This window comes from Knufia obscura (assembly GCF_036327395.1).
Source record: "Knufia obscura strain CCFEE 5817 isolate CBS 148926 chromosome Unknown scaffold_11, whole genome shotgun sequence".
NCBI classification, from domain to species: Eukaryota; Fungi; Ascomycota; class Eurotiomycetes; order Chaetothyriales; family Trichomeriaceae; genus Knufia; species Knufia obscura.
In genome coordinates, this window is record NW_027042697.1 from 335,281 (window position 1) to 363,270 (window position 27,990).

Here is a 27,990-nt window from a genome sequence, read left to right on the forward strand (position 1 = left end):
CAATTCTTTTGGGTCCGTGGCGAAGTCCCTTTCTGCATTCCGCAAGCGCGGCACGTGCTATTTCACTGTCAGATCTATGTCATCTCGAGTCTCGATTTTAGCGAGATCGGCCAGCCTCGAGATCGACTGTGAAGACACTTTGGTCTAGCCAATACCTGCATTGAGAAGACGTCTCTGTGGTGCTGTGCGGTCCTGACATCGGACTGGGCAGTGCTCATAGGGATTCCAGGCAGTAATTGACATGATGGCTCCATACGAATAAGCCAAGTTGGACCGAACAACGCAGCGTGTGGCCCCGGTAACCCATCGTAGCCCACTGCAGGTCCGCGAGTCTGTGAGTAAAAGCCAACTGCTACCCAGGCTGAGATCAACGTGCTGCTTGCAAGTGTACTGACGAACAAGTCCGAGCATGGGCAATAATCACCATCAGGAGAGTACAATTGTCCTTGATAATTGTGGCAGTGAAACCGCTACCATATCTGATACGAAAAGAATGTGAGGCCAAGGCTAAGTCGTGAGCCATGACTCACGGTGAGAGCAATCTAGTCGCTGATTGCGAGCTCGCAGGGCTGTCGGCGTATGCAATATCCATTCCGCTCGTCCCTTAATCCACCAATACTTGGCCCTTACAACGGATTGCAGATCGGCAAATCCGCGACTGGGTCCGCATAGCACTCGCCCCAGTTGTCCTCGCAGGGAAGTACACCCGTCAAGTCCTGCATGCAACATGAGGAAACGCACGCTGAAAACTGGACCTCTGCAGCTTGGTTGTCGGGACCACTTCCGATGAGCGATGGAGCCCGAACCTCGTAGTCCTCGCAAATCTCCTCGGTCTCTTGACAGAACAAACCATCTGTTATGGGTATGTTGCAGACTGTACCGGTAGTGACGATGAACATTGGACTGGCTTGTAGGCCGCATTCATAGTGGCCAGCAGGGCATTGCACGTCAGCTGTGGTGGAGGTAGCCGATTCGGTGGACCAGCTGTGAGTTTACTCGTTAGCACTTGGCTCAATGAAGGGGAGTCAAAGGAGGAGCTGCCGCTGCACGACTTACCTGTATGAGTATCCAGCCTCGGCACCGATGCTGAAGATCTTTCCTATGTCTAGAGACCCTGATACACTGCCGCTGACAGTGTGGGTTACACCACTAGATAACGTTAGCAAGCATTCGGTGTCCTCCCAAGCCAACTTACACCGAGTAGGAGTACTCCCGACTGATTTCGCAGTAGTTGTCCGACGAAGAGACACAAGTGATACCGGTCACTTGCTCGCGCTCACCTTCAACGCGCTCTTCGTTGGTAACGGTGTACTCCTGGTTGTATGAGCAAGAGTTGCCTTGAGGGATGGCGACGGCTCGAGCAGCAACCAGAGCGAGGACGATGGCTTGGGAGTACATGTTTGCGGTTGATGTCCCGGGTTGGATCTGTGGTTGATGGCTCTGCGGGTGGTGGCTCTGCGGTTGAAGTCCCAGATTGAAGTGCTGCGACATTGAAGTGACTCTTTATAGATATCAGACTGCTTCTCCTCCTCTGTTGTGTTGTCCGGTTATCCGTTCTTGATCCATGTCAACGCTTGCGCCAAGGCCACTTGCTAGGTTAATCGCATTAGAAGGAATGGGAGACTATTTGGCTTCGTTACATCGTTGTGAAGCTACGACGAGTACCTGGTGCTTTATACAGTCGGGATCAGACTGTTTCTGCTCCTCCGTTGCTTTGTTGCTCGATCATCGCTTCTCCATACATGTCGACGTCTATGCCAAGACCACTTGACAAGGTTATTGGCCTAGAAATATGGAACTCAAGATGGCCATGTTGGATTGCACTAATCATATGATAGTACTTCGAAACGTTCTTAGCTGTCGAAGACATGGATCGCCAGACTATCTGCTTAGTCAAGCAAGGAGAACGAAGGGTAAATTTTTAATGGCGTGTCTATCAGCGGTCACTCCTGACCAGACCTCCATTCCATGCTTGAGCAGCCCACTCATTCTGCATAGTGAACTCCAGAAAGCATAAGACTAATCGTAGCTTCGTTGTAACAGATTCTCTGCCGTAAGATTGATGCATATTCCCACGCTCGGATGGCAGTCGATCTGAAGCCAACCTCTAGCACCCGCTCTGTTGATGTACTGTATACCATCTGCGCAAGCGATGTTACCGTTGATCATAGCTCGTTTTGGTCCTAGACCGTAGACCGGCAAGGCGGTTCCCTTTTCGATTGGCGTACTTCGGCAGAGTCTCCTACCAGGCCCACGCCAACGAGATATCTGCCTACCCAGCTTGCCGGTCACTCTGCTCTTGCAAACCATATGTGCAAGAAGAAGATGCTTGCCACATATTCCTTGACATTCTCATATTCTGCGGTTGCAAGCTTAGGTAATGTATCCAACATCCATAGCTTTGAAACACACTAGCCCCAATCGTTCGCCGGGTACCATGTTGCGCAGAACCTGACTTCAAACCTTACCTACCGTACAAATATCAGTAAACCAGTGTCCGACGATTGGTCAACCAGTCAGATTCCGTATACCCCGATGCTTGATGCTGCCTCAGGCATCATGTCTATTTCTGGCAACTTGGCAACTGTACGGATAGACGGCACGTGTCGACCTCCTTCCTCCACGCAAAATCCTGGGATGCAAACCAACAGACTCCGCGCTGCTTGGCATAATGTAGATCTCGAAGGATGACGGTGCTAGTTGTTCCGCAGTTCTGTCCGTTATGTTTCTGTTGATACGTTTGATCGTGGCGGTGGCTCAGGAGATGTCAAGCTCTGCTGCATATTTCTGTAGCATCTGATTTGCGGGAAGGACTGCCTCTATGTGTGCCATATCCTGGGCTATTCCTTGGCGTGTTGGATATTCGAAGGCGCGGTATGGGATTATTACAGCAGCTCGATCCTGGCTCTGGACATGGTTGGCAGTGGATATGGCTTTGGCCAAGGACTCTGTGATGGGCGTTAGTGCTTGCGACGAGGGAGTCGCATGAGCCATACCTGTGCGTGTCTTTCTTTGAGCAAGTACGTCAGGGTGCAAAGCATTCCTGCACTGATGTGCCAACGTCAAGCACGAGCTGCACGTCTGAGAGGAAGGAAGGAGCAGAGCTGGCTTGATTGAGCTTGTGTCTCGTGTCATGCTTCTCGGTTTGGTCGACGTACTTCGGCATGTAGAATATGGGTTCTGCAGCGGCGAAAGAAGTCGAGGTGGCTCAATAAGAGGTTGACAGTGCGAAGAGACATGAGATGATATTGAGGCTATGGATAACAAGCCGCTTCAGTAGCACAACCGGATAGCACCAGATTCGACGGCATATCTTCACTTTTGGCCAAGCAGACGCGTCGCTTGTTCCGTTTCGCCTGTCGCATGCGATCAGGCTTCGCCTCGCATGCATGGACTCGCCTCAGGCTCCAGACACCGCATTGACGGACTCTGCCTCTGGCCGTTTGCGCACAGGCTGTAAAGGTCCTGCGATGCATTCTCTTCTGGCATGCTGGTCTTCGTCGACGGGTAATATTTCTAGACCTCGCAACAGATAAGGGGACCATCATGAACCCAGACGAGCCTCCCTCATCAGCACAAACGGTGAATGCTCGGCTAGGTTTCCAACGTCCATAGCTCGTAGGCCTATTGTAAAGTCCGCGGTAACCTCTTATAGGGATATCTTGTGGACGCTGGAAACGCGAGCTCCAAGCTGGGCTCCCTGAGAATTTGCTGGCGCACAGCAAGAAGATACATTTTCGCCACGTGGAAAACACTGTACATCGCCCAAAAGTATGCAAATGCCTCTTTTAACCTGTTCAATAGCTTTCAGGATAACAGTACATCAAGTCATGCTCGGAGAGAAGGTCAAACATTTTCTGATATGTTCTCATGACGCACAAATTCCCAATCCTCAGAGCTCAAAGTCGGTTGCCATCCCAATTCTTGGACGTCAATCTTTTCCCAGTCATGCGCATGTGGATGTTCATGTTCGAGGAGAGGTGGGCAAAAATCGGTTTCTCTCACAGGAGAAATACATAGGTCTTCCTGGACTCCTAAATGCAGTGCGCTCAATTCGGCATTGATCGCGGCAGTATAATCTCTTCGAATGCACAGAATAGATGGCGCATCAAACAGATCGGCAACAGTTGGCTCGTATCCAGGACATATCTGAGTGGGCATGCTTATGCCATACGTCGGCCTCATGTGACGCCATTGGTCTTGCGAAGGGAACGTTGTAGATGGCCAGGGTTCAGAGGCACCCATGTTTCGGAGGATCGCTGCAAGTTCGGGCAAGTCGTAGATTTGACAGATGTTGTACTGAATTCCGATAATTCTGCGTTGGAGTAGAATCGGTATCTGGTCTAGTTCTTTGCCAGCCAACGCCATATGTATCATATGCAGTAGCTCCACACTGAGGTCTGTTCGAGCCCCTGCCACAAGACGGTAATGACACCACCAATAATTGGCAACGTAATTGAGCAAAGGCCAGTCGTTACTGGATTTGAACCATTCTCGAAATCTTGTCCAAGGGCGAACGATGAACATGGTACCAAGGCGCTGAATCTGCTCAAAGCACATCTGTGTCATCGTCCCATGACCATGTTCCAGTCCCAAGAGCTGCACAGTCAGAATGAACTTCTTCATCGAAGGTTCTGCGAATGTGACATTGCCGTCTGCGTCGCTTTTAAGTATGGGACCGCACAATTCCAGTAGTTGACCCTCTGCAGACCACTGCAATGTGTTACTTTCTAGTTGGACCATGCGAGCGGACTTGAACCTGACCGTGCTTTGCACAGCCGCTGTCAGTTCTGAGGCCGACAAGCGCCTGAAACTGTGGCTAACAACATAGATGGTCAATAGAGCGATGTAGATCTGGTCAGTGGATCTTGTTTCAAGTAATGTAAGTAAAGAGTGCTTGCAAACAGTCGTTTCCTGCTCCGAGAGTGATCCATAGGCACTCTCATCGTCCATCAAGTTCCAGGACGGTTGTCTCGGCACGTTGATAGGCTCGTACTTCTGCCACACCAGCCAGGCGACCAGGTCTAATATTTCAGAGTGGTTACATCTTACATAACGCGCTCTGTCATGACATACTGAGGAGGCGAGCCTTTCACAGAGCGTGTTGGGTGACTGAGGCTCTTCTGGGTTGGTCGAACTTCCGCTACTTGGTAAGCAGATGATGTGCCAGTCTTCAAGCTGCGGATCTGTTGTTAGGCTACAACCCATGTCCGTATGGCCCTGGCGGACGCTGGCTTGTCGCGTAGTGTGCGCGGGTTGCTCCAAGTCCTGGTGACGCCAGATGGTCGCGAAGACATGTCTGGGCTGCGCTGTTTGAGGGCTATGTTGGTTCAACGATGTCTGAAAATCTATGATAGAGCCTGATTTGAGACTGCGGGAAGGTGTTCTGGGCTGCCGACGTCTCAGTAGCCGTGATTCATCTTGTTGTGGTGAAAATATGGCAGTATCATTGAACCACATCCTCAAGGCCAGACAGACGTACGGCAGCTGCACAGAGCTTCTGCTTTCCACGCAGATAGTCCAAAATGGAGCTTCATGTTTTATGCAGCGGATCCGGTTCTTTACATCTGAGATGAGAATGTTGTTGAAACCGGAAGCATTTCAGAAGTGCTGAAGCCATGCCTCACATCCCTGATGAAAGTGGCTCGTGTGCCTATCACCGCTGCGAACAACCGCTTGCGAGGATTTTGCCCTACATCCACCATGATCGGAAGGTCAAAACATAGGACTGACCACGATATAGCTGTTTAGATGAGCTCCGTCTTACGGAGGCGGTGGTCAGATTGAAGCGCTAGCTTTAATGGTTCTAGGGCCAGCGTTGATTTTGACCATCGAGAAGGTATAACCGAATATATCCTTGAGTAAGGCAAGAGATAACGAGGTTCTTAAAGGTGAGCGGCTGTGCCCCGAATACCCGCTTGAAGCCATGCGACATGCGATGCGAGAGCCTATCCAGCCAGTACCTATCCGCATGAAAACGCGACACGCTTCGCATTCGAGATGCGAAGATACCTCATGCGAACCATTCTTTCCCATCGGCATAGTCTCTCGTGCTCGCGAAGATTATCCTGGAAGGCGCCTCTGGAAAGCATATATGCAGTCGAATACCTTCATGACTGTCCGAAGGTCATGATATCGACCATCTGCTCATATGAACATTTGTTGTTTGTGTCTATGGTAGACGCGTTGTACACTACAGTCGCGGAATGCTCTGCATCTGGACATGTTCTGTAGGTAGATCAATCATCAACTACAAGTCGGAAGTCTTTTGAACGTAGAGCATCTCAAGTTCATAGTAACTTATGGAGGAAGATGCGATTCGCATGCAATATGCGGAAAGGCGAAAGGCGTAGCATTGCTGGGGGATTCAGGCACCAGCCATATATTCTTCTCTACTGCCCTTTCTTCTCAAAAGCCTATTGTTCTGAATATCCTTCGGGCGTTGATGCCTTGAGCTTGTTGTGCACAATATGAATCCTCCACAGCCTGTTGCAACACCAGGTCGAAGTCGTGCTAAGACTAACAGATGTCTAGCAAAATGTCCCAGATGCCGGCTAAAGAAAATCAAGGTGAGTTGATTATGGCATATCCACCGCTTCGTAATTTCCGGCCTGGTCCGCACAAGTCAGGACACCAAATTAGCGATCGTTTGGCCCAGAGTTTCCTAAAATGTGCCTGGGTCGTCGCAAACATCAAGCATACCGAACCTCACTTTCCCTTCAACCATGCTGACATGAATTTCAACAGTGCCTGCCTGAAACTCGTGACTGGGCTTCAGGGGAACGATGCGACGAATGTGTCAAGGCCGGTGAGCCATGTTCGGAAAATGTTCGTGTCCCAAGGAGTGCGACGCAGAGCACTCCTGCCACAGCTGTAGCAACACCTGCTAGTGGACCATTTAGTCCTGAAGATTGCTTTCGGCGTTCCGATGATCTGATTGCGCAACGGCGAGAGCCTGCTGTCGGCCGCGAGGAGCCGCACCAGACGTAAGTTGCTCATTTCTTCGTCCTGTGAAGGGGCAGTGTCAGGGCATGAGTAGCAGCTCGTGTGCTTACCTCATAATGTAGTCTGGGGAGCTTTGCTTCCGCGACACAGACGAGCCATCCATCAATGCGGACGGCTGCCAGCTTCGAAACAGAGCGATGGCAACCGTACGATACAGTTTTCGATCAGGCACTTGTCCAGCTTTGTACTATGGGCATGCTTATAGACCTGTCTGAATATCTACAGACCCGAAGCGATGCTGTCCTCGACATGCAGCAGGCCTGGCCACTCAAAAAGCATCACGATTTCACGGCAGCGCTGGACTTCTTCATTCTGGTTGTAGGCAATACACTACTGACTACTCTGCGCCATGTCTTGCAGCTGCGTTCTCAAGTGTCAACATTCCAAAAAGAGCTACTTACACGAAGAGCTTTTGACACGGGCCGTCGCTACATCTCAGCTTGCTGCAAACCAAATAAGTCAGGCTCAAACGACATATCTAGCTTCGAAAGGGCCGTTCAGCAGATACGAGATGAGCTCATCACGCTGTATAGAGCTCGTAAGGATTACTCAGAGGCCAATCGACTGCACACATCACAGGGCATTCAAGGATATCTGGCCGAGTATAGTTTCGACATGATGATCACGCTATCAGATGGGCTCTACGAAGCTGTGAAGTCGACATTTGGTGATATAAAGGCCGTATATCGTCAAATCCTGGATCCATCTGGGACGTTGAAGATTTGTGCAGCACATCTGGCCATATTGAGCGGCAGAATGGGAGGAAGCATGGATCCTTCCCTATGCACGGTAGACACCGTGACTGACATCATTGGTCGGAATGTGTTACACTGCGCAGCTGAGGTCAAGGACGTCGAATATCTCAGATGGGCGCTGCAACATCTACCTCAACGCGACAAGTCAATCTTGGAGCGGCGGGATAATTTTGGATTGACACCTTTAATGATTGCAGCTTACGTTGGTTGCCTGGATACATTCAAGCTGCTTGTCAAAGGAGGTGCGGATTTGAAAGCTCAGGACCCGAGTTGGAGAAGCATTTTGTGCCTCGCCAGTATGGCTGGAAACGAGTCCATCGTCACGTTCATCCTGTCACAGGGAGTGAAGGTGCAGGACTGCATCGAGTACTGCTCACCCTTACATGATGCCGTCGCAGCTGGTCGTGCAGAAGCGGTTGTGCGAACTTTGCTCGACAACAAGGCCGAACCTCGAGACGAGCGAAACGAGCATGGCAATCTATGTGCCTCTCAAATTGCAGCCAAGAACGGCCATACCCATCTTGCTAAGATCCTCACGGAGGCCGAACAAAAGCTAGAACGTCAGCTTCCCACCGAACGGATCGACCCCTATGGAGCACAAATCCGTTCTCTGAAGCGGCAGGTGGAAGACGCTATGGCACGATCTGCAAGTCCCGAAAGTCCTGCTTCCGGCGGTGCCAGGACCATGGCCCCGGCCTCAGAAAATGCGCGCTCGAAGCGTCATAGGAGTGTCTCCCAGCGTCAGTGGTCGACTCCCTATGCTGGGAGCTTATCCTTCCAAGATCCTACGCCGCTCATGCTTGACGGCCTGGTTGTACCTGGGGCACTGATGCCGAACCCCATCGACATGTACAGTGCCGATATAGCGGCGAAGCTGAAGCGTGGTGCCACCACGAATCCTTTCCAGGATTTTAGCGTGGATGACGCAGATGAGTTTTCACCACTGTTCAGCGCTGCCGGGAATAGTGACTTTGTGGATCTAACAGAGGATGAGTCTTGACAGAGGCGAGACAGGTCTTTCAGAGCCTTAGGATGTTTGGGCTTACAGATGACGGCCCAGCGGTGCAAGGCGCAATTGTCAGGCTTGTCAAAGGTCCGTTATATCCTAGTGTTGCTTTCTTTGCGTTACCCGGTGGTCGTGTAATGGGATACTGGCAAGCTTGAGCGGGGTACAGCATGGTATAATCGGTATAATGTTCATGTTGCTATTGAGAGGGTGTTGGGACCTGACGCGCCTTTGTCACCTTCAGCCAGGATTTGTTATCTAGCATGGACATGGGAGAAGCCTACATAGCATGTAGAGAGACAGTACATTCTATGTGACATATTTCACATCGGCGCACGTACTCATTCCAAGGTCAAGTTTTCCCTGTGCACGAAGACGGTACGATGCCGAATCTCGAAGTCCTTGTTGGTTGCTGGGTCGAGTGACCATGGGAGTTGTTCCTCGGTCTCACACCTCTGAGGATCCATTCGAGGCCCAGTGACGCTGCCTGTTCTTGGCAGATCCGTGATCCTTGGCAAACTTTGGGTGCATCGCAGGGGTCACGCGCGACCAATTTCCCCACACATTTCATCCCAGCCTGCCTGGTGCAACATCACGCGTCCCGTGCCCATCAGCACGATGGGATATCCCCTACTCTCCCATTTGGCTTCGACCCTGGCGTTAATGAGAATCGTCGCAGCAGAACATGCAGGTTATGAGATTGTTTAACAGGTTTGCTCCTTCGCTCCTGCTGTGGTGTTTCGTGATTCTAGCCTCGGCTCATGAATGGGTTGGAGCTTCCTTGAAGCACGACTATTCGCGCTATCTGACACATGAAGAAGGTACGTCCATTACCACATTACCAGACACCCTCTGGTCGTAATAAGGGCTGAGTAAATATAGGAAAACCCCCCCTAGCTGATGCAGACCTTGAAGGCTTCTTCGCCTCTCCGCCACAATGGAAGGTGAAGACCTCGCAAGAGCACCAAGGTCATGTCGACTATGGCAGGCTGAACAAGACGCTTCTGCCTCTGACGTTCGAGCCATTAGCGCTTGGCACGATCAAGCCTCGAGGATGGTTCCGACAACAGCTCGAACTCATGGCCGATGGCCTCCCAGGTCACATGCATGAGTTTTATCGACTGGTCAGAAACGCTACTTGGGGAGGAGGCTCAGAAGAATACAGCATCCTCAACGAAGCATGGCCATACTACATCAACGGTCTTGTGCCACTCGCCTTTGCCGTCGACGATCGCCATTTACTCAACGAGATCAATCAGCAGATCTCATATGTGCTGCTAACCCAGTTCCCGGATGGTTGGCTTGGGCCCGAAAGCGATGTGACAACACGCAACTTCTGGGGTAGATATCCCTTCTTTTTGGCCGCAGCTCAATACGTCGAAGCTGCTGATTCTTATGGCTCGAGAGAAATGCTCAAAGCCATGCATAGGTTTGTGGATCTCATGCATGAAATGCTCTTAGACGACTACGCGGGCTACGTATGGAGACAAGGCGACAGATTCGATGAGCAGTGGGGCAGGTCAAGAGCTTCGGACATGGTGTTAGCACTTCAATGGCTATACGAGAATCACCCCGAAGACAATCATGTGAAGATACATCAATGCATGTTCATGATTTATGAGAAGGCCTACGACTGGTCCTGGTGGTTCTCCGACGGCGTTTTCCTGAAAAGAGATATCGAGACATATCCGCCTGAGCTCATAAACCCTCTGTTCCCAGTACTGCATGCTGTCAACGCGGGCCAAGGGCTCAAGTCGCCAGCTGTCATGGGCCGTCTGCTTCGAGACCAGTCTCTACTTGATAGCTCTCGTCGTGGTGTGGAACTGACCTTCGAGTACCACGGTACTTCATCTGGTGCCATCGTTGGCGACGAAAGGATGTCGGGAAACTCACCTGCACGAGGCACCGAGCTATGCTCCGTCGTGGAGACGATGTTCTCACTTAGCACACTGTACCAGATTCTGGGCGACGCTTCCTTCGCGGAGCGGCTTGAAAACGCTGCATTCAATGCTATGCCAGCGATGATCATGCCGCGATGGTGGGCTCATCAGTACGTGGCTCAGACAAACCAGCCTTATTCTTACGAGGTTCCCAACACGCACTTCTGGAATGTCGGTCCTTGGGGCCTGACGTTCGGAACGGAGCCAAATTATCCTTGCTGCACGGTGAATTTTCCACAAGGCTATCCGAAACTACTTTCCAATTCGTGGGTGCGAACCCCAAAGCACAATGGTCTCGCTCATGTTGTCCTTCTCCCCAGCGACGTCAAAACCACTCTGCGCAGAAAAGAGGGCGAAGACGTTTTCGAGAACTACGTCCACATCCGATGCGAGACGAATTATCCCTTCACGCAACTTCTGACATATCACGTCGAAGCCCAGGACACTTTCAACTTCTCCTTCCGTGTGCCGGAGTGGGTAGACCTAAATAACCCAGAGACAGGCATCTACTTGAACAAGGACGACATGGCATCCTCCAATCCTGCAACTGCAGCGCAGCAGCCGCTCCGTTCATCGAAGCAGGACCCTCAGCCTCTGAAGCCCGATCAACACACTGGTCTCCACACTGTATCCCTCCCAGCCGGACAAATATCCTTCACAGTCTACCTATCGCCCTTCGCCAATCGCTTCGACACCAAACCAGTCGTCCATAAGCGCCCCAACTCGGCGGTGTCCCTGACCCACGGCTCTCTACTATTCGCGCACACACTCCACGGCGTCTACAGACCACGTCGCCCAGCCAACTACCAGCTTCCAGGTGAAGCTCCGCCCGAAGCCAACGACTGGACAATCACACCGCGTGTGCAGAACGGCATGCCCACCAATGACGACCGCGACGAGAGCGGAGAGAAGCCCCCAACACTCATACCATGGAACATAGCCATCGACCCCTCCACAGCCCACGTCCACGAATACGGCAACATGTACAGTGACCCTGACTGCGGAAGATGGCATTCAGAAGAACACTCTACAACCCGTCCGGAACAATGCAACGACGACTGGCCAAACCCCATCTGGTCGGAATTCGCACCACCAGTGACCATCAGCGTGATGGCATGTGAAATTGCATGGAACATGACTGCCCCCGTGCAATACGAAGAAGACGACTCACAGACTGCAGCAGCGAACAGATCAAATACAGCAGAATCGTACCAATATTTGTCGCCGAATCCACCCTACTCGAAGGACGGGGCAGAAGAATCAGTATGGGCGTCCAGCGATCCTGTACCCATGACAGACAACATCGACTCAGAATTTGGTTCAAAAGAGCACAAGAGAAGACCGCAGGCAGTACGAGGCGGCTATCCGCTCCCACCGCCTTCGCCCGATCCAAAGACAGGCCGCAACAAGTGTATCGGTCGTGCTTTCCCTGTCGAGTTGAGGCCGTATGGTAGTGCGAAGATACGTATGGCGGAGTTTCCTGTTGCGGACCTGAGTCCTGGGAGTGAAGATCTGGCTGGGGCGTGAGACGTGGAGGATTCTGGCAAGAGTGGTACGTCGTAGAAGGTCTAATCGATTGTATCATCGATGTACTACTGTATTTGTGTTGGCAGTGACAGGCTGCGTCCCTAGAAATGGCGTGAGAGGTGCTTCAAGTCTCTCATCGAGTTTTTGATTTGTCTCAGTCAACACCACCAATCTGTGGAGTCCGACATCACGGAATTGACGACCCTCCCCCTTCCGTCCCTGCGCATGACAGTCCTACGCCGTATCAATCGCTCTATAGCAGCTGACAACGGCATGGCAGGCATGCAAGAGCCAGACTGACCTCTCCGGGCTACGTGACAGTGTTCGGTAACGATTCTCAGATCAGGCCTCAGGCGGTGCATGTAGATGCTGCAAAAGGTACTAGCGATGCTTTCTGCGTTATCCATGGGTCCGTTTCTGATGATTGAGCATGGGCCTGTGGCGTAACTGAATCCTAGAACAACCTGGCGATTGATGTGAGGGTAAGGATCAGCAGCACAGTCAGCCAAGATACGACACTCGTAGTCCCCATAACAGAAGAATGGTCCGGGATATTTGTTGCTGCATTGTCGAGAGGAGAAATGAAGTGGAACATGGGACAATTTGAGGCCGATGTCGATGATGTTCTCGTCGATGATGTGGCACAGCTCATGCAGTAGAGTCTTGGTAATGCAAGAAATAGATCCGGAGAGGTCGGCGTTGGGTTGTGCTTTGTCCGCGAGTTCGTGCAGGGGCATGGTGTACTCCAAGCCCCTGTCTAACGAGGCTTGCAGGAATTTAATTATCCTCCTCTCTCTGGAACTTGCACAAGCGAGTATGGGACCGCCTTCTCTGACATCTTCGCTGTAGCTATCTATTTCGACAAACTGGACTAGTAAACGTTGATAACTGGAATTTTTGGGATCCGATGCTCTGGATTGCTGATCAGCAACATAGGTCGATGGATAGACCACAGGGTCGTACTCCCATTCGGAATCTGTTTCAGAAACCAGCTCTGTCTCTGTCAGTACTGGTACGAATGGGTTCGGGTACGACACACGTGCCGTCAATGATCCAATTGAGTCGAGATCGTGGGTTTGCGGACAGCAGATGAAGCCTCGGCCGGTCATCGAAGCCTAGTAATGCATCAATTATAGCATGCGCGACTGAGCCAGTATAACCTGGTTCTGAGCGTATATTCGAGATGGGCCGCAGCAGTTCGAAGATCTCCTATTTCGCGCACTTTATGATAGAGATTGCTCTTGGAGTGTCGTCGCCTCGGGACAGCGATTCACCATCAGCGCAATCTTTGCACGCCAGTCTAGGAGGGTCAACCTTTGGTGCAGGTCGTAGAGGAGAGCCGAATTTCATGGCTGAGAGTTATCTAGAGTCTAATGATAACTGATAGAGTAGGCTTCGTATCCCGTGCTTCCATGAAATTTGAGCTTTGGACTTGTATGAATCGCAATGGTTGATTTCTTTGGAGGGCGTGTCGACCGCTCTTATACTTCAGTAGCAAGACCAGCGTCTCACTACTTACTCAGACAGACCGTGAATAGTCTATTGAGACAGGACCAGCCATAGTTCCATAATGCCTTTCCTGGTGATGGTTCGGGACGTGGCAGCCTGAGGATCTGCGGCTACAGTCTTCCCATACATGGTCCGCAGTCTGAATGCTAGAGTAGCTGATGCTCGCACCACATGGCTCAGGTAATCAGCGTTGTCATGACACCACTAGAACACCTTCTTTGTTCTTCTATGGTCAGGTTTCGGGCATGTAAGTAACGGTTGTGGAGGGCTGAGACACCATGACAAGGCAAGTGAGACGACCAAGAGGAACTCCAGCACAAAGGGACGATCCCTCAGTAATGATAGACTCTGTGTCTTCCATACACGAGTGTGCAATTCCGGGTGTTTTAGCTGACAAGTCTGCTGCGTCCAAATACAAGACTTGTACGGATCGTTGCTCTTGATAAGTCAGCCCATCCTAGCGCCATCAGAATAGAAGCTCCCCTATGTGTGCCGCCTTCACCAGATGGCGGCCCGCTGAGCATGCAAATACGAATACTAACGACAGGAAGTTGTATACGCTATTTTGAGCTGTATGTATTTGGGCCTGGGGTTTGGGTAGACAAGGGATGGGTGGGCGAGACAGGAACCACACATGAACTCGCAAGGTCGCATTCTAGGTCCATGCATCAGAGATGCCAGGAGGATATGTCGTTGGGGAAATGGAATGGTAACAACGTCAAGCATGAGGAGATGGTCTGAGCGAGTTGTAAAAGTGTAATGAGGGCGGTCTCGCTTAACCTGCTTCTGCTGCAACACCCTATAAGCCAACTTGCAGGCTCAGCTATAGGCGTGACGGACAAGTCCGGGGGCTCGTACTGACCTCCAGCTACCTTCACTGACCGTCTTCCCAACTGGTCCTGGTTTGAAGCTTTCAATTCGCGTTGTTTAGATAAACTACTTCAACGGACATTGCCTCGACGTAGAAACAGAATGGCGGTTGCAATGAGAGCCAACTTGGAAGTTCTGAGTGCTAATAATACTACATCATTGATCAGTCCCGAACGACGAAGAATAAAAATAGACCCATTATGCGTCGCTCGGGTATTGCCAACAATTCGAACATCCTTGTAGAGTACCTCCTTGCGCCCTTTGCTAAAGATGCACTGACCAAAACTCGGGGAAGAATGAAAGCGCCAACCCTCCTAGATCCTAACAAGCTGTCACTATCGACTGGCTTGCTTCTTCGCGCCACTCGTGATCGGCGCTCCGAAACATGCGTGCTTGCAGGAGCCAAGGAGTGATACCTGAGATCATCCAGCGGCTCGTATTGTCTCATCGCTTCTCTCCATCTTCAGCTTGTGCTATCGGCCGTCCTCCTCCCCTTCCGCCTTTGGAGTATCGAGCCCAACTTCAGCAGCCTCTTTCACCGCCTGTTCTTGCTTTGTCGAGGGTATTTGACCGGCGGAATCCTGTGTTGGCGCAGATGACTGCACCTGACCACTCGACTCTGGTGTTTCTTCCTTATTAGCAGTACTGCCGGCAGTCTTGGGTCGGTCCTCAGTCGAGACCACACTTGCGGCTCCAGAACCAATATTACTGCGCTCTTGCCGCTCCCTAAACCTCTTCTCTTTAGGTCTCTTTTGTACATTTACTTCTCTTTCAGGACTTCTTTGCCTCGATGCGAGCCCACTAGTTGCCATCTTGACACTTTCCCTAACCTCATGCACAACTTCTCTGAAGCCTTCCTCGAGTGAGTTCATCCTTGCCATCATCAATCGACCGAACATGTCGTTGTCTTCGTTTCGTCTTTGCTGCTCCTGTTGCTGCATCTGCAGTTGCGACTGGCGCATGGCATTGGTTGCGTGGGCCATCTGTGAAGCGAAGGATGCAGGTATAGCACCAACATAACCTCCTCCTATTGCTTTGTTATCGCCAATATCGGAGACGAGGTCCATCGCCAGGGATGAGCGACGCTTGCCGCGGCCGTTCTGGGGTATGTCGGTGGGTTTTGTTGGAGAGTAAAGGTTCGAGAAGTCAGGTGTCGAGCGAAAGGCGGCGTTGTCTTTGGTCGGCAGGAGAGGGCGTTGACGAAGAGCAGCTGGTTGGCGCTTAGGCGTCTTGCGTCCGGATGGGTTCGTTGAGGGTTTTGAGGAGGGCGACTGGCTACCTGCGATCCGGTTCAAGAACATACGTTGAGGGGATGCCGAGATTGTATCCTGCGGCAGGCGATCTTCGTTGTCAGACTCTGGTGGTGGGTTGTAGATCATGGTCGCTGACGAGACGTTGCGTGCATGTTTCGGGCGAACCTCGCGCCTGCTTGTGGGGGGTGCAGGCTGTGCTATGTTAGATCGTGGCCTTGTGGAGTCGTCCGAGTCGTGGTAGCCGGGAGCCCGCGCCTGAGATGCTATCCTGCCTGTGAAATAGTCCTTGCGTAAAGAGTTGCGGCCATCTCTGGCGAACGGATCCTGTCGTACATCCGAGGCTGCAATGTTGGTTTCGTTATCTTCATCGTTCGTCAGAAGCTCATCATCTCCATCCGCATCAGTCTGTTGTGATGGTAGCTCGATTGCGTTAGGGGTGAGGTCGGTAGTGGGGACAATTAGGCCTCGAGGTGAGAAGAAGTCTGCGTGAGAAGGCATATCGGTAGGGTCTGAGACTACCGACATGGCTCTGCGAGTCGTTGAGAAGTTGCGGGCGCCTGATGGCAAAAGCCGCCTGGAACTAAACCGTCGTCTTTCTAGCTTATCCACGATCTTGTGGTCTTGCTCTTGCGGGGGCTCTGCGTCTTCATCATCCATATGATGCATCCAGTTGGACACAACATTGCTTGACTTTCGACGTTCTTGGCTTCTCGCGGTCCGCATCGTAGTATCAGCAGTCTGCCGGAACACTTCCTCTAGAGCAGCTTCTTGGCGGAAAGTTGCAATGGATGGCTCTCTAATCAGGCGAGGCAGCCGCTCCGTCAACGTCTTTCTTACTCGTCGCCCCCTTGACTCCACCAGATCGATGGGTTCGATATACCTCTGCCTTAGAACAAGCCTCTCGTACAGATAGATCGTCCACAGGATCGGCAGATGCGTAATCTTGATGATTGTTCGGTTGACCTTGACGTACTCTCTGAAGGGTATGCAGTACCGCAAAGGCGTAACGAACCACTGTAAAACGTTTATTGGCGGCACATATGCGAAAAGAGCATCTGATTTGACATTTGAGATAACGTTGACCGCGAAGAGATATTGGTGTTCCTCATTCGCATTCCGCACAATCTCCATGAACGAGTTGGTGAGAACGGTGATGAGTATGGTAACGACCACAAAATGGCAAATGAACAAAAAGAGCGTCAGCACAGTCTTTCCTAGCCAGTTGTAACCACTCCATCGGTCCCATGCAGCAGGCGTGAAACCGAGAAGCATTTGCAGCAAAGCGTATGCGACCGCCTGTGGGTCCTCTGTTTTCCCCTTGCTGAATGCAAATGTCAAAGCCACGAGAAAGCCGCTACAGAAGATGACGATCAAGACGAAAATCGCCAACATGTCAGCTGCCATCATTCGAAAAGCGATGATGAGCTGAGAGAAGTACCGGTAATGGTCCAGAACGGAGAATAGCCGCGGAAAGAGTAGGACAGCACTTGCAGCAAGGACATCGTATGCATGATTCGTGATGTAAATCTTGTTGATATTGTCATCGGGTATTGCCACACCAAACAGCCTGAGGCAAAGGTAGACGAACAGAAGGAGAAGGATGCCAACGTCGAATGTATTCCAGAAGCTCGCAATGTACAAGCTGAAGCCTTGTTCATTGAAGCCAATGACCTCATCTAACATGTAGCCGGCTGCCCATACCCAGAACAAGATTTCCATAGGTGTGATCTCCAGAGGTCTGTCTTCAAGGACAGCAAGAAAAAGGACTAACAGGACGGCGAAAGATATGGTTGAAAGGATGTTTCTGTACCGCGGCACACGTAGACGTGATAGCTTGAACAGCGAAGCTTCTCGAGGATTGTACAAAGTCGCTGTCCGGTTGTTGGAAGCAACAGGCTGCGACACAGTCGATGGCTGGCCATTCGTGCCATAGGAGTTTCGAAACATGGGTATCCTTCTTCGGTGCATGCTGTCAGCAGCAGAATGGAAGACGATTGAACCATTCCATATTGCTTCCAGATGCTGGACGACAAGCGGGTGGGCGAGAAAGCGCTTCGCACTGGCGCGGATAGCTATCTCGATACAGGATATCCGTGCTGAGCGAGGAGTAGAGCGTCGCTGTTGTGTCATGGCGCCAGGGCCTTCCGTTGCTGTCTGGCCTTGCAACGGGTCGAAGTCGTAGGACAAAGCGTCGATCAGCTCGCGCGTACCACATTCTTTCAGCATTCTGATGGCGATGAGCTCGCAGATCATGGCTCTTGTCCTGTTGGTACCGCTATTGCCTGGTTGTAAACCTGCCTCTTTATTGAATTGCATGCAGTTTGCTAACAAGGCATATTGTGTGGCTGCGCTGAGGTAGTTGAGCCTGATCTCTTGCTGAATCGGCTTCACCAGAAACTGCGAGACTTGAGGCGACCTCAGTTGTTCCCAACTCAAGACGGTGTCGCATCTTTCTATGACCAGTTCTCGAAAGGTGTGGGTGATGGAGAAGACAGGCAGGGCGTTCAAATGGTCTGCAGAGAAGATGGGTAATAATGGCGAATCTTCTTCCATGCACACATCCTCTGATTCCTCCTCTTCATCCCCGTCGTCTATCTCCTCATCGTCATCCTCGTAATCATTGTCCGCATCTCGTGGAGGTCCTTGTCGATGGTTGTCTCGATAGTGGAAGAGCGATCTCTTGTGGCCGCTCGATGATCGTCTTCTCTCTGCAGGCGAGGGGTTTTCAGAATTGAATTTGCGTTTCACTGACTTGGATATACTGGACAGCATCTTCTGGATAATGATATTAGCATACTCCCGTGCTTGAAGTCTCTCTTCGAGGGCTGGTGGTGGATGTAGCTGCCGATGTTAGCACTGGTAGTGCAAGCACGGTCCGAGCACAACAAAGCAAGTAAGGAGCGACTGGCACGAGGGATGGACGGTGCACGGCGAGGTTTCGAAAGACAGGCAGTGGCAGACTTGAGGCAATTGATCGCTTTGGTGATAGCTTCAGACCATCGTGTCAAACACTATGCAAGCATGTGGTGAACTCTTGATCATCCAATTTGTTTGTTGATTCGGCTGTGATTGCACACCGCCGTGATCCACACGCCGCTCATTTCGAGGTGGCCTCGATGCCATCATGGCGCAGTGCACACCATGCTGTGATACCACTTGGTAGCTAGTATGGGGTGCATGTGTCTGACTGCACACGAGTTGCGAGGTCTGCGGCAGGTCTGAGGTTCATCAAAGATGCGGCAAACCATCATGGCCAGAAGCACATAAAAGATAAGCACGAAGTCAAAACTGCAATACTGATTGGCTACTACCATGCATTGAGATGGCGCCATTGACCATCTTTATGCATCACCTGCTTCCCTTGGGACATCATGTGTTTCCCCCACACTATGCCGCCGGCTCGCTTCGCTCAATGAACGCTACAAGTACTCTTTGCTGATGAAGCGGGGCGTGGATGAGGTCTTACAGGTATCGTCCCATCCATCTTGGGACAACATCGATATTCGATCAGCTTGTTGTGCAGGTTAAGCTGCTCAATCAAGGGCCATACCTCGCCTATCTCAATGTTCGACGTGTCAAGCCTGTCGTCCTCTGTACACCGCCTGTTAACGACATCATGCGGGACATAATAGGCGATACTTGCTCCCTTGGTTCGCATGCATTATTGCTGCGCCAGCATGAGCGACTTCCAGGAGAGTTTGAGGCCTGAGGCATTTCGCGGGGAACCCCTGCGGTACACGATGCCTAGAATGGCAGTGCATCGTTCAACCGATAATCATTGATTTGACGCTTCAACCTGACTTCACTATTCGAGCCCTTGATTGCTAAAAAGGTAAAGCAGCATGGCTCCTGTAAGCGAGGCTCGAGTCGTGGATAGATACCGGACGCGGCGTCTGCCCTAGATGTCGCAGGGGCAGGTACCTACCTCATCCCGCTGAGCACCGTGGATTTGAGTCTTTAGCCGAACCGTTAGCATGACTGAACATCGAACAGATTATTAACGCGAGCTAGTGGCAGAGAATCTCGCAAGAATGGTTGCCATCCAGAGATTCCCCATAATCGATTCTGTCCAGTTTGAGGGAGGCAAAGACCCAGCAGGTCGGATGGTTGTCGTCTGGAATGTCGAAACCGTCCCATCTAGCCATATCCAACCCGCAGGTCATCGGGCCTGAAACCTTCGGGGCAGAGCATTAACCCAAATCAGCGACGAGGTGACGTCCAGCTATTGGCGAGTCGACTGTTGGATCGCCGACAATGCTTCTGGGGAACACCACTACCTTACAGGTAGCTGGAACAGTGGTGGGTGCTGAGGAAAGTAGTGCTCCAGGCTGCCAGGCTGTTTGCAAACTGTCTCAAAGAATAAGGATGGGCGGTGCAACGCAGGAAAGCCGTCGTTGACTGGCGGAACACATAGGTCATCTCCACACTTCCTGAGGTATGTGACCTTCACCGGTGCACCATATGATAGAGGACTGGCAAGGAACCTCAAGTGTTCGAGACGACAGCGAAGCGGCGATAGTCATTCACAGTGAGTTTTTACAAGACATCGTTGTGAAGGACGGGTAGAAAAGATTCAGGTGCTGTGATTCGGTGAATCTTGGATCTACCTTGCATGACTAGCGTGAGCGTTAGCGTGTGCACAAACCCTTTCCCAAAAAGTACTAGTGGCTCAAAAAAAGTGACCATCGACAATATTTCCTCATGCAATGCAATTGTAGCTGTATGCTGACCGACATTCTTTTTTCCGAATCTCCTGCTCTGTACAACGCGCAGCTTGCATACCAACGAAGCGCCAGCTGAAATTGCAGCAGTAGATGCAGCCATAAGCCGCTGCCGAGGCCAAGTCCTCTCAAGGTCTTCACCCTCTTACTTGTTCTCATTTCACTATGAACGGGACTACCTCGACGAATGGCTTCATGCCAGACTCTCCCTCTATGGCGGCCTCAGCAGGGTTGAACATCACCCAACGCCACTCCTCAATTACTTCGATACCTACACGAAGACTTGTACCTCCAATCTCACAAATGTCAACCTCTCACCTTTCAGAAAGCTCGCCAAGAAAGATCTTCCTCGAGCTTCAAGATGGTAACATCTACGAAGGTTTCAGCTTCGGTGCTGAAAAGAGCGTTTCTGGCGAACTGGTCTTCCAGACTGGTATGGTCGGCTATCCAGAATCAGTCACAGACCCCTCATATCGAGGTCAGATATTGGTGGTCACCTTCCCACTAGTCGGCAACTATGGCGTACCACCACGCGACACTATGGATGAGATTCTCAAGGATCTGCCAAAGTACTTCGAATCTGAAGAGATCCATGTGGCTGGTCTAGTCATTGCTACCTATGCAGGCGAGCAATATTCCCACCATCTTGCGAATTCGTCACTCGGACAGTGGCTGAAGGAGCAAGGAGTTCCTGCTGTGTACGGCATTGACACGCGCGCCTTGACGAAGATCATTCGGGAAGAAGGTGCCATGCTTGGTCGCATGCTTCTTTCGCACGAAGACGAGGCAAGCATAGGTCGTGTTGTGACGAACAGCACTAACGGAGTCAACGGACACGGTCCTCGACATTGGAGAGACGACGTGGAGGAAGTGCCGTGGCAAGACCAGAACAAAAAGAACCTGGTAGCGGAGGTATCGACGAAAGAGCCGAAGCTCTACAAGCCGGACGCCAGCAATGCACTGATGCATCCAGATGGCCGAGCTGTGCGTGTCGTGGTGGTCGATGTCGGTATGAAGTTCAACCAACTGCGGTGTCTCTTGCGACGCGGTGTGGAGACCTTGGTAGTGCCATGGGACTACAACTTTCCAGCTTTAGCCGGCAAAGACTACGACGGCTTGTTCATTTCGAACGGACCCGGCGACCCAGCAATGATGAAGGACACAGTACTACACATTGCCGAAGCCATGAAAGAAGCACGAACGCCAATCTTTGGTATCTGCTTAGGTCATCAGCTTTTGGCACGCGCAGCGGGTGCAAGCACATTGAAGATGAAATTCGGCAATCGAGGTCACAACATTCCCTGCACAAACCTGCTCTCAGGAAAATGCTACATTACCTCTCAGAACCACGGTTTTGCGGTTGACTCGATGACCTTGCCCGAAGGTTGGGAAGAGCTTTTCGTCAACGCCAATGATGGCAGCAACGAAGGTATACGGCATGTCTCGCGGCCATATTTCAGCGTACAGTTTCATCCTGAGAGCACTCCCGGACCTCGAGATACTGAATTCCTGTTCGACGTCTTCATAGATACGATTGTCAAGTCCATGAAGTCAGTCAGCGCGCTGCTCGAGCCGGTTGGCTTTCCTGGTGGGACGCTTGATGAGAACGAAAAGGCTTATCCAAGAGTCTACCCCAAGAAAGTGCTTGTGCTCGGTAGTGGTGGCTTGAGCATTGGCCAAGCTGGTGAATTCGACTATTCCGGTAGTCAAGCTATCAAGGCGCTAAAGGAGGAGGGCATCTACACCATCCTGATCAACCCGAATATTGCTACAATTCAGACCTCGAAAGGCCTTGCAGACAAGGTATATTTTTTGCCCGTCAACGCAGAGTTCGTACGGAAGGTCATCCAGCGCGAGCGGCCAGATGCGATCTACTGCACCTTTGGTGGTCAAACAGCACTTCAGGTTGGTATTCAGCTGAAAGACGAATTCGAAGAGCTTGGCGTGAAAGTGCTGGGAACGCCAATAGACACCATTATTACAACTGAAGACCGAGAGCTCTTCGCACGGAGCATGGAATCGATTGGTGAGAAATGCGCTAAATCCGCCTCTGCATCCAGTCTCGACGAAGCTATGAACGTAGTAGGTGACATTGGTTACCCTGTCATTGTTCGAGCCGCGTATGCCCTGGGTGGTCTCGGTAGTGGTTTCGCTAACAACGAAGAGGAGCTTCGAGCTCTCTGCACCAAAGCCTTCGCCGCTAGTCCACAAGTGCTGATTGAACGAAGCATGAAGGGCTGGAAAGAGATCGAGTACGAGGTGGTTCGAGATGGCAGAGACAACTGCATTACTGTCTGTAACATGGAGAATTTCGATCCCTTGGGTATCCACACCGGCGATTCGATTGTGGTTGCACCTTCGCAGACATTATCAGACGAAGATTACAACATGCTAAGGACGACGGCCGTCAATGTCATTCGCCACCTTGGGGTTGTCGGCGAATGCAATATCCAATATGCACTGAATCCATTTTCGAAGGAGTACTGCATTATCGAAGTCAACGCTAGACTGTCGAGGTCTTCCGCTCTGGCCTCAAAAGCAACCGGCTATCCTCTGGCGTTCATCGCTGCGAAGCTGGGTCTTGGTATTCCACTGAACGAGATTTACAACTCTGTTACAAAGAAGACTTCTGCCTGCTTTGAGCCATCTCTTGATTATGTGGTGGTCAAGATTCCTCGTTGGGATTTGAAAAAGTTCAAAGGTGTCTCAACACAACTAGGCTCTTCAATGAAGAGTGTAGGCGAAGTCATGGCCATCGGACGAACGTTTGAAGAAGCTATACAGAAAGCGATCCGTTCCGTCGACTTCCACAATTTGGGCTTCTCAGACAACCCGAACCCTCTTATGTCCATGGATGACGAGCTGCAAACACCTTCCGATCAGCGTATGTTTACCATCGCCAACGCTATGCACCAAGGGTACTCTGTTGATAAGATCTGGGAGATGACACAGATTGACAAATGGTTTTTATACCGACTGAAAGGTCTCAGCGACTTTGCTAAGCACATGTCAACATTCAACCTCACAACTGCTACGCCATCTCTGATCAGACAAGCTAAACAGCTTGGCTTTTCTGACCGACAACTTGCACGATACTGGAACTCGAATGAGCTGGCTGTGCGACGGCTGAGACTCGAGAATGGCATACAGCCTGTCGTCAAACAAATTGATACCGTTGCAGCAGAGTTTCCAGCATACACGAATTACCTATATCTGACATATAATGGCTCGGAGAGCGATATCGATTTCACGGACAAGGGTATCATGGTTTTAGGTTCGGGCGTTTACAGAATCGGCTCGTCGGTCGAGTTCGACTGGTGCTCAGTCAGAGCGATCCGTACATTGAGACAGGAGGGTTACAAGACGGTCATGGTGAAGTAAGTGGATATCCCCTTTTCGTATAGCCCGAGGGGGCACCAGATCGTTCTCGCAGCTCAATCGAGCCCGGAGCTCGATTGATGCTGCAACACTTACACCACGTTTGAACATGAGCTAACTTGTACACAAAGTTACAATCCCGAGACTGTGAGCACCGATTACGACGAGGCCGATCGCCTGTACTTCGAGAACATCAACCTCGAAACGGTGCTCGATATATACCAACTGGAAGCTTCAAGCGGTGTCATCATTTCTATGGGCGGGCAGACACCGAACAACATTGCCTTGCCCCTACATCGCCTGAACGTCAAGGTACTTGGGACGTCACCGGAAATGATCGATTCTGCCGAGAATCGCTACAAATTCTCTCGAATGCTCGATCGGATTGGGGTCGACCAACCAGAATGGAAAGAGCTAAGCAGCATTGACGATGCGCTCGAATTCTGCGAGCGAGTCAAATATCCTGTATTGGTGAGACCTTCATATGTGCTGTCAGGCGCTGCTATGAACACAGTCTACTCTAAGGACGATTTAGCGAATTTTCTCAACCAAGCGGCAGACGTGTCCAGAGAACACCCTGTTGTCATCACTAAGTACATCGAGAACGCCAAGGAGATCGAGATGGACGCAGTTGCTAAAGACGGTGTCATGACTGGTCACTTCATTTCTGAGCACGTCGAGAATGCTGGCGTACACTCCGGTGACGCTACACTCATTTGTCCGCCTCAGGATCTGGAGCCAGAGACAATTGCCAGAATCGAGGAAGCAACTCGCAAGATTGGAAACGCATTGAACGTGACAGGTCCCTACAACATCCAGTTCATTGCAAAAGATAACATGATCAAGGTAATCGAGTGCAATGTTCGGGCCTCAAGGTCCACTCCTTTCGTGTCGAAAGTCATGGGTCTAGACCTGATTGAGATGGCTACGAAAGTCATCATGGATAAGCCAGTGGAGTCATATCCAACACTTCATGTGCCGAAGGACTACGTCGGTGTCAAAGCACCTCAATTCTCGTTTTCTCGACTTTCAGGTGCAGACCCAGTGCTAGGTGTAGATATGGCCTCCACTGGTGAAGTTGCTTGCTTCGGCAAGGATAGATGGGAAGCTTACCTCAAGGCCACCATTTCTACTGGCTTCAAACTCCCTCAGAAGAACATTTTGTTCTCCATCGGCTCTTTCAAGGACAAAGCAGAAATTCTGCCATCGGTGCAGAAGCTGCACGAACTCGGCTTCAATATCTTCGCTACTGCCGGCACTGCAGATTTCTTCGAAGGTCATGGCATTAGTGTCAAGTATCTAGAAGTACTTGGCAGTGAAGACAAGGACCAGAGGTCTGAATACTCCTTGACGCAGCATCTGGCCAACAACATGATCGACCTCTACATCAACTTACCTTCTGCAAACAAGTTTAGGCGGCCTGCCACCTATGTGAGTAAGGGTTACAGGACACGAAGGATGGCAGTCGATTACCAGACGCCGCTCATCACTAATGTCAAGATCGCAAAGATTTTGGTTGAGGCTATTGCCAGACACTATGACCTGAAGATCCGAAACATCGATTACCAGACGAGTCATCGAACCATCACATTGCCAGGCTTAGTGAACGTTGCAGCTTTCGTGCCAGGTGTTGCACAAAGAGGGTCTCATGACTTTAGGATGGTCACAAAGGCCTCCATCGCAGCCGGTTTCAGTATGATCAGGGTGATACCGCTTGGCCTCGAGACCTCTATTACAGATGTCCGCACATTGAAGGTGGCACAACTCAACTCTGAGCGAAGTGCATACTGCGACTTCAATTTCTCAGTCACTGCCACGCCAGATAATTGTCCACAGATCGAGAATGTGATTGAAGATGTTGGTTCTATGTTCTTGCCTTTCAACCACTTGAATAGCAACATCAACAAGGTCGCACTCGTCACTTCACACTTCGCCGTGTGGCCGACAGAAAAAGCGATTGTGACCGATGCAAAGACCACAGATCTTGCGTCGGTGCTGCTATTGGCAAGTTTACATGACAGGAAGGTACATGTCACTTCTGTTACATCGAAAGACGACATCAACATCATTGCATTGGCCAAGGAGAAGGGTTTGAAAGTGACTTGCGATGTAGCCATCTACAGTCTTTTCCTTTCCCAAGCCGAGTACCCCGACTGTCAGGCACTGCCTACTGCGCAAGATCAGCAAGCTCTATGGGACACAATGGATGCCATCGACGCATTTTCGACTGGTAGCATTCCTTACCAGATTGCTGGGAAAGAGGCTGTGCCCGTTGTCGGCATAGCTGATGCTCTACCATTGCTCTTCACTGCTGTCGCAGACGGTCGGCTCTCAGTCGAGGACGTGACCCTCCGCCTCCACGACAACCCGAAGAAGATCTTCGAGCTCCATGACCAACACAGCACCACAATTGAGGTCGACATTGATCGACCCTATGTGATGCAAGCTGGCGACGTTTGGTCACCCTTTGTCGGACGGAAGATGAAGGCTGCGGTATCCAGAGTCACGTTCGGAGGAAAGACAGCATGTCTTGATGGCGAACCTATGGTGGATGCCCCACGAGGAGCCGACATGTCATCGCACGTCCTGCACCCGTCTTCGCCCGTTGCAATGAAGGCTGCGATGTCTCCCCTGATGCGAGCCCAAGACAGTCCATTCGAGCGACGTGGCACTCTCGACGGATCGATTTCGCGCAGATTCTCAACATCTCAACGCCTACGACCACAGACACAACCACGTACCTTACCACGAGACATCGATGGCGACATCGCACCAGATACCCCAGTCCTACCACAAGCCCCCACCATGTTCTACCAACCACAACCCCCATCAGACATCTCCCCGTCCCTCCTATCCCTCCTCGCTAGCTCCCCCTTCAAAAACAAACACGTCCTCTCAGTCTCCCAATACTCCCGAAAAGACCTCCACCTCCTCTTTACCGTCGCCCAAGAAATGCGCCTCGGCGTCCAACGCAGCGGCATCCTCCCCATCCTCTCCAACCGCGTCCTCTGCACAATGTTCTACGAACCCTCAACCCGCACCTCCGCCTCCTTCGACGCAGCCATGCAACGCCTCGGCGGCCGCGTAATAGCAATAAACACAGACCACAGCTCCACCAAAAAGGGCGAATCCCTCGCAGACACAATCCGTACCCTAGGCTGCTACGGCGACGCCGTCGTCCTCCGCCACCCAGACGACAACTCCGCCTCGACAGCGGCCCAGTACTCCCCCGTGCCCATCATCAACGGCGGCAACGGCTCCCGCGAACACCCAACGCAAGCCTTCCTCGACCTGTTCACCATCCGCGAGGAACTCGGCACAGTCACAGGCCTAACCGTGACATTCACCGGCGACCTCAAATACGGCCGCACAGTCCACTCCCTCATCAAACTCCTCCAATACTACGACGTGCGCATCAACCTCGTCAGTCCCTCCGCGCTCGCTCTGCCCGATGAAGTCAGATCCGAAATCACGGGGACCGTCACGACCTCCGAGCGCCTAACACGAGACATCATACAGCGCTCCGACGTCCTCTACTGCACGCGCATCCAGAAGGAGCGGTTCCCATCTGTCGACGAGTACGAGCGTCTGAAGGATAGTCTCATTGTTGATAATGCTGTTCTCAAGCACGCGAAGCCGGGCATGATCGTTATGCATCCGCTGCCACGGAACGCGGAGATAAGTGAGGAGGTGGACTTTGATCAGCGGGCGGCGTATTTTAGGCAGATGAAGTATGGGCTGTTTACGAGGATGGCGTTGTTGGCGCTTGTGCTTGCGCCTTAGGAGGGTGTGGGTGTGAGTGTGAGAGGTGAAAGTCGAGGGAGGTGGAGGTGGGATGGGGAGAGTAGTCCTACTAGAGGAGAGTTTGGAGTGCTGTGAGACGAGAACAACTATATGAGGAGAACTAGAGTGCTTGTTGTGGTGGGAAGAAGGCTAGCCTGGCAGGTTGAATGATTGAAAATAAATTACATGGGCTGCAATAGTGCTGCTACAACACAGATTGAAATGAATTTCATGCTTCAGTAC

General features: G+C 51.4%; 6 protein-coding genes across 6 annotated transcripts; 3 read left to right on the forward strand and 3 right to left on the reverse strand.

The window, feature by feature from the left end:
• Positions 1 to 626: 626 nt before the first annotated feature.
• PMZ80_008421 (uncharacterized protein) lies at positions 627 to 1,398 on the reverse strand (the record flags this gene model as incomplete). Its single annotated transcript, XM_064876821.1, has 3 exons — positions 627 to 984; positions 1,057 to 1,149; positions 1,196 to 1,398. 3 exons carry the CDS (start codon positions 1,396 to 1,398, stop codon positions 627 to 629), a joined length of 654 nt encoding a protein of 217 aa, XP_064727208.1.
• Positions 1,399 to 3,846: 2,448 nt separating this feature from the next.
• PMZ80_008422 (uncharacterized protein) lies at positions 3,847 to 5,208 on the reverse strand (the record flags this gene model as incomplete). The annotated part of the gene is made up of 1 exon (XM_064876822.1): positions 3,847 to 5,208. The coding sequence occupies one exon, from the start codon at positions 5,206 to 5,208 to the stop codon at positions 3,847 to 3,849; it is 1,362 nt and encodes a 453-aa protein (XP_064727209.1).
• A 1,902-nt stretch (positions 5,209 to 7,110) lies between these two features.
• Positions 7,111 to 8,760, forward strand: PMZ80_008423 (uncharacterized protein; the record flags this gene model as incomplete). Its single annotated transcript, XM_064876823.1, has 1 exon — positions 7,111 to 8,760. The coding sequence occupies one exon, from the start codon at positions 7,111 to 7,113 to the stop codon at positions 8,758 to 8,760; it is 1,650 nt and encodes a 549-aa protein (XP_064727210.1).
• A 691-nt stretch (positions 8,761 to 9,451) lies between these two features.
• On the forward strand, positions 9,452 to 12,233 carry PMZ80_008424 (uncharacterized protein; the record flags this gene model as incomplete). Its single annotated transcript, XM_064876824.1, has 2 exons — positions 9,452 to 9,587; positions 9,649 to 12,233. 2 exons carry the CDS (start codon positions 9,452 to 9,454, stop codon positions 12,231 to 12,233), a joined length of 2,721 nt encoding a protein of 906 aa, XP_064727211.1.
• A 2,852-nt stretch (positions 12,234 to 15,085) lies between these two features.
• Positions 15,086 to 18,966, reverse strand: PMZ80_008425 (uncharacterized protein; the record flags this gene model as incomplete). The annotated part of the gene is made up of 2 exons (XM_064876825.1): positions 15,086 to 18,706; positions 18,958 to 18,966. 2 exons carry the CDS (start codon positions 18,964 to 18,966, stop codon positions 15,086 to 15,088), a joined length of 3,630 nt encoding a protein of 1,209 aa, XP_064727212.1.
• A 1,785-nt stretch (positions 18,967 to 20,751) lies between these two features.
• URA2 (Carbamoyl-phosphate synthase) lies at positions 20,752 to 27,747 on the forward strand (the record flags this gene model as incomplete). The annotated part of the gene is made up of 2 exons (XM_064876826.1): positions 20,752 to 23,963; positions 24,096 to 27,747. 2 exons carry the CDS (start codon positions 20,752 to 20,754, stop codon positions 27,745 to 27,747), a joined length of 6,864 nt encoding a protein of 2,287 aa, XP_064727213.1.
• Positions 27,748 to 27,990: the final 243 nt, after the last annotated feature.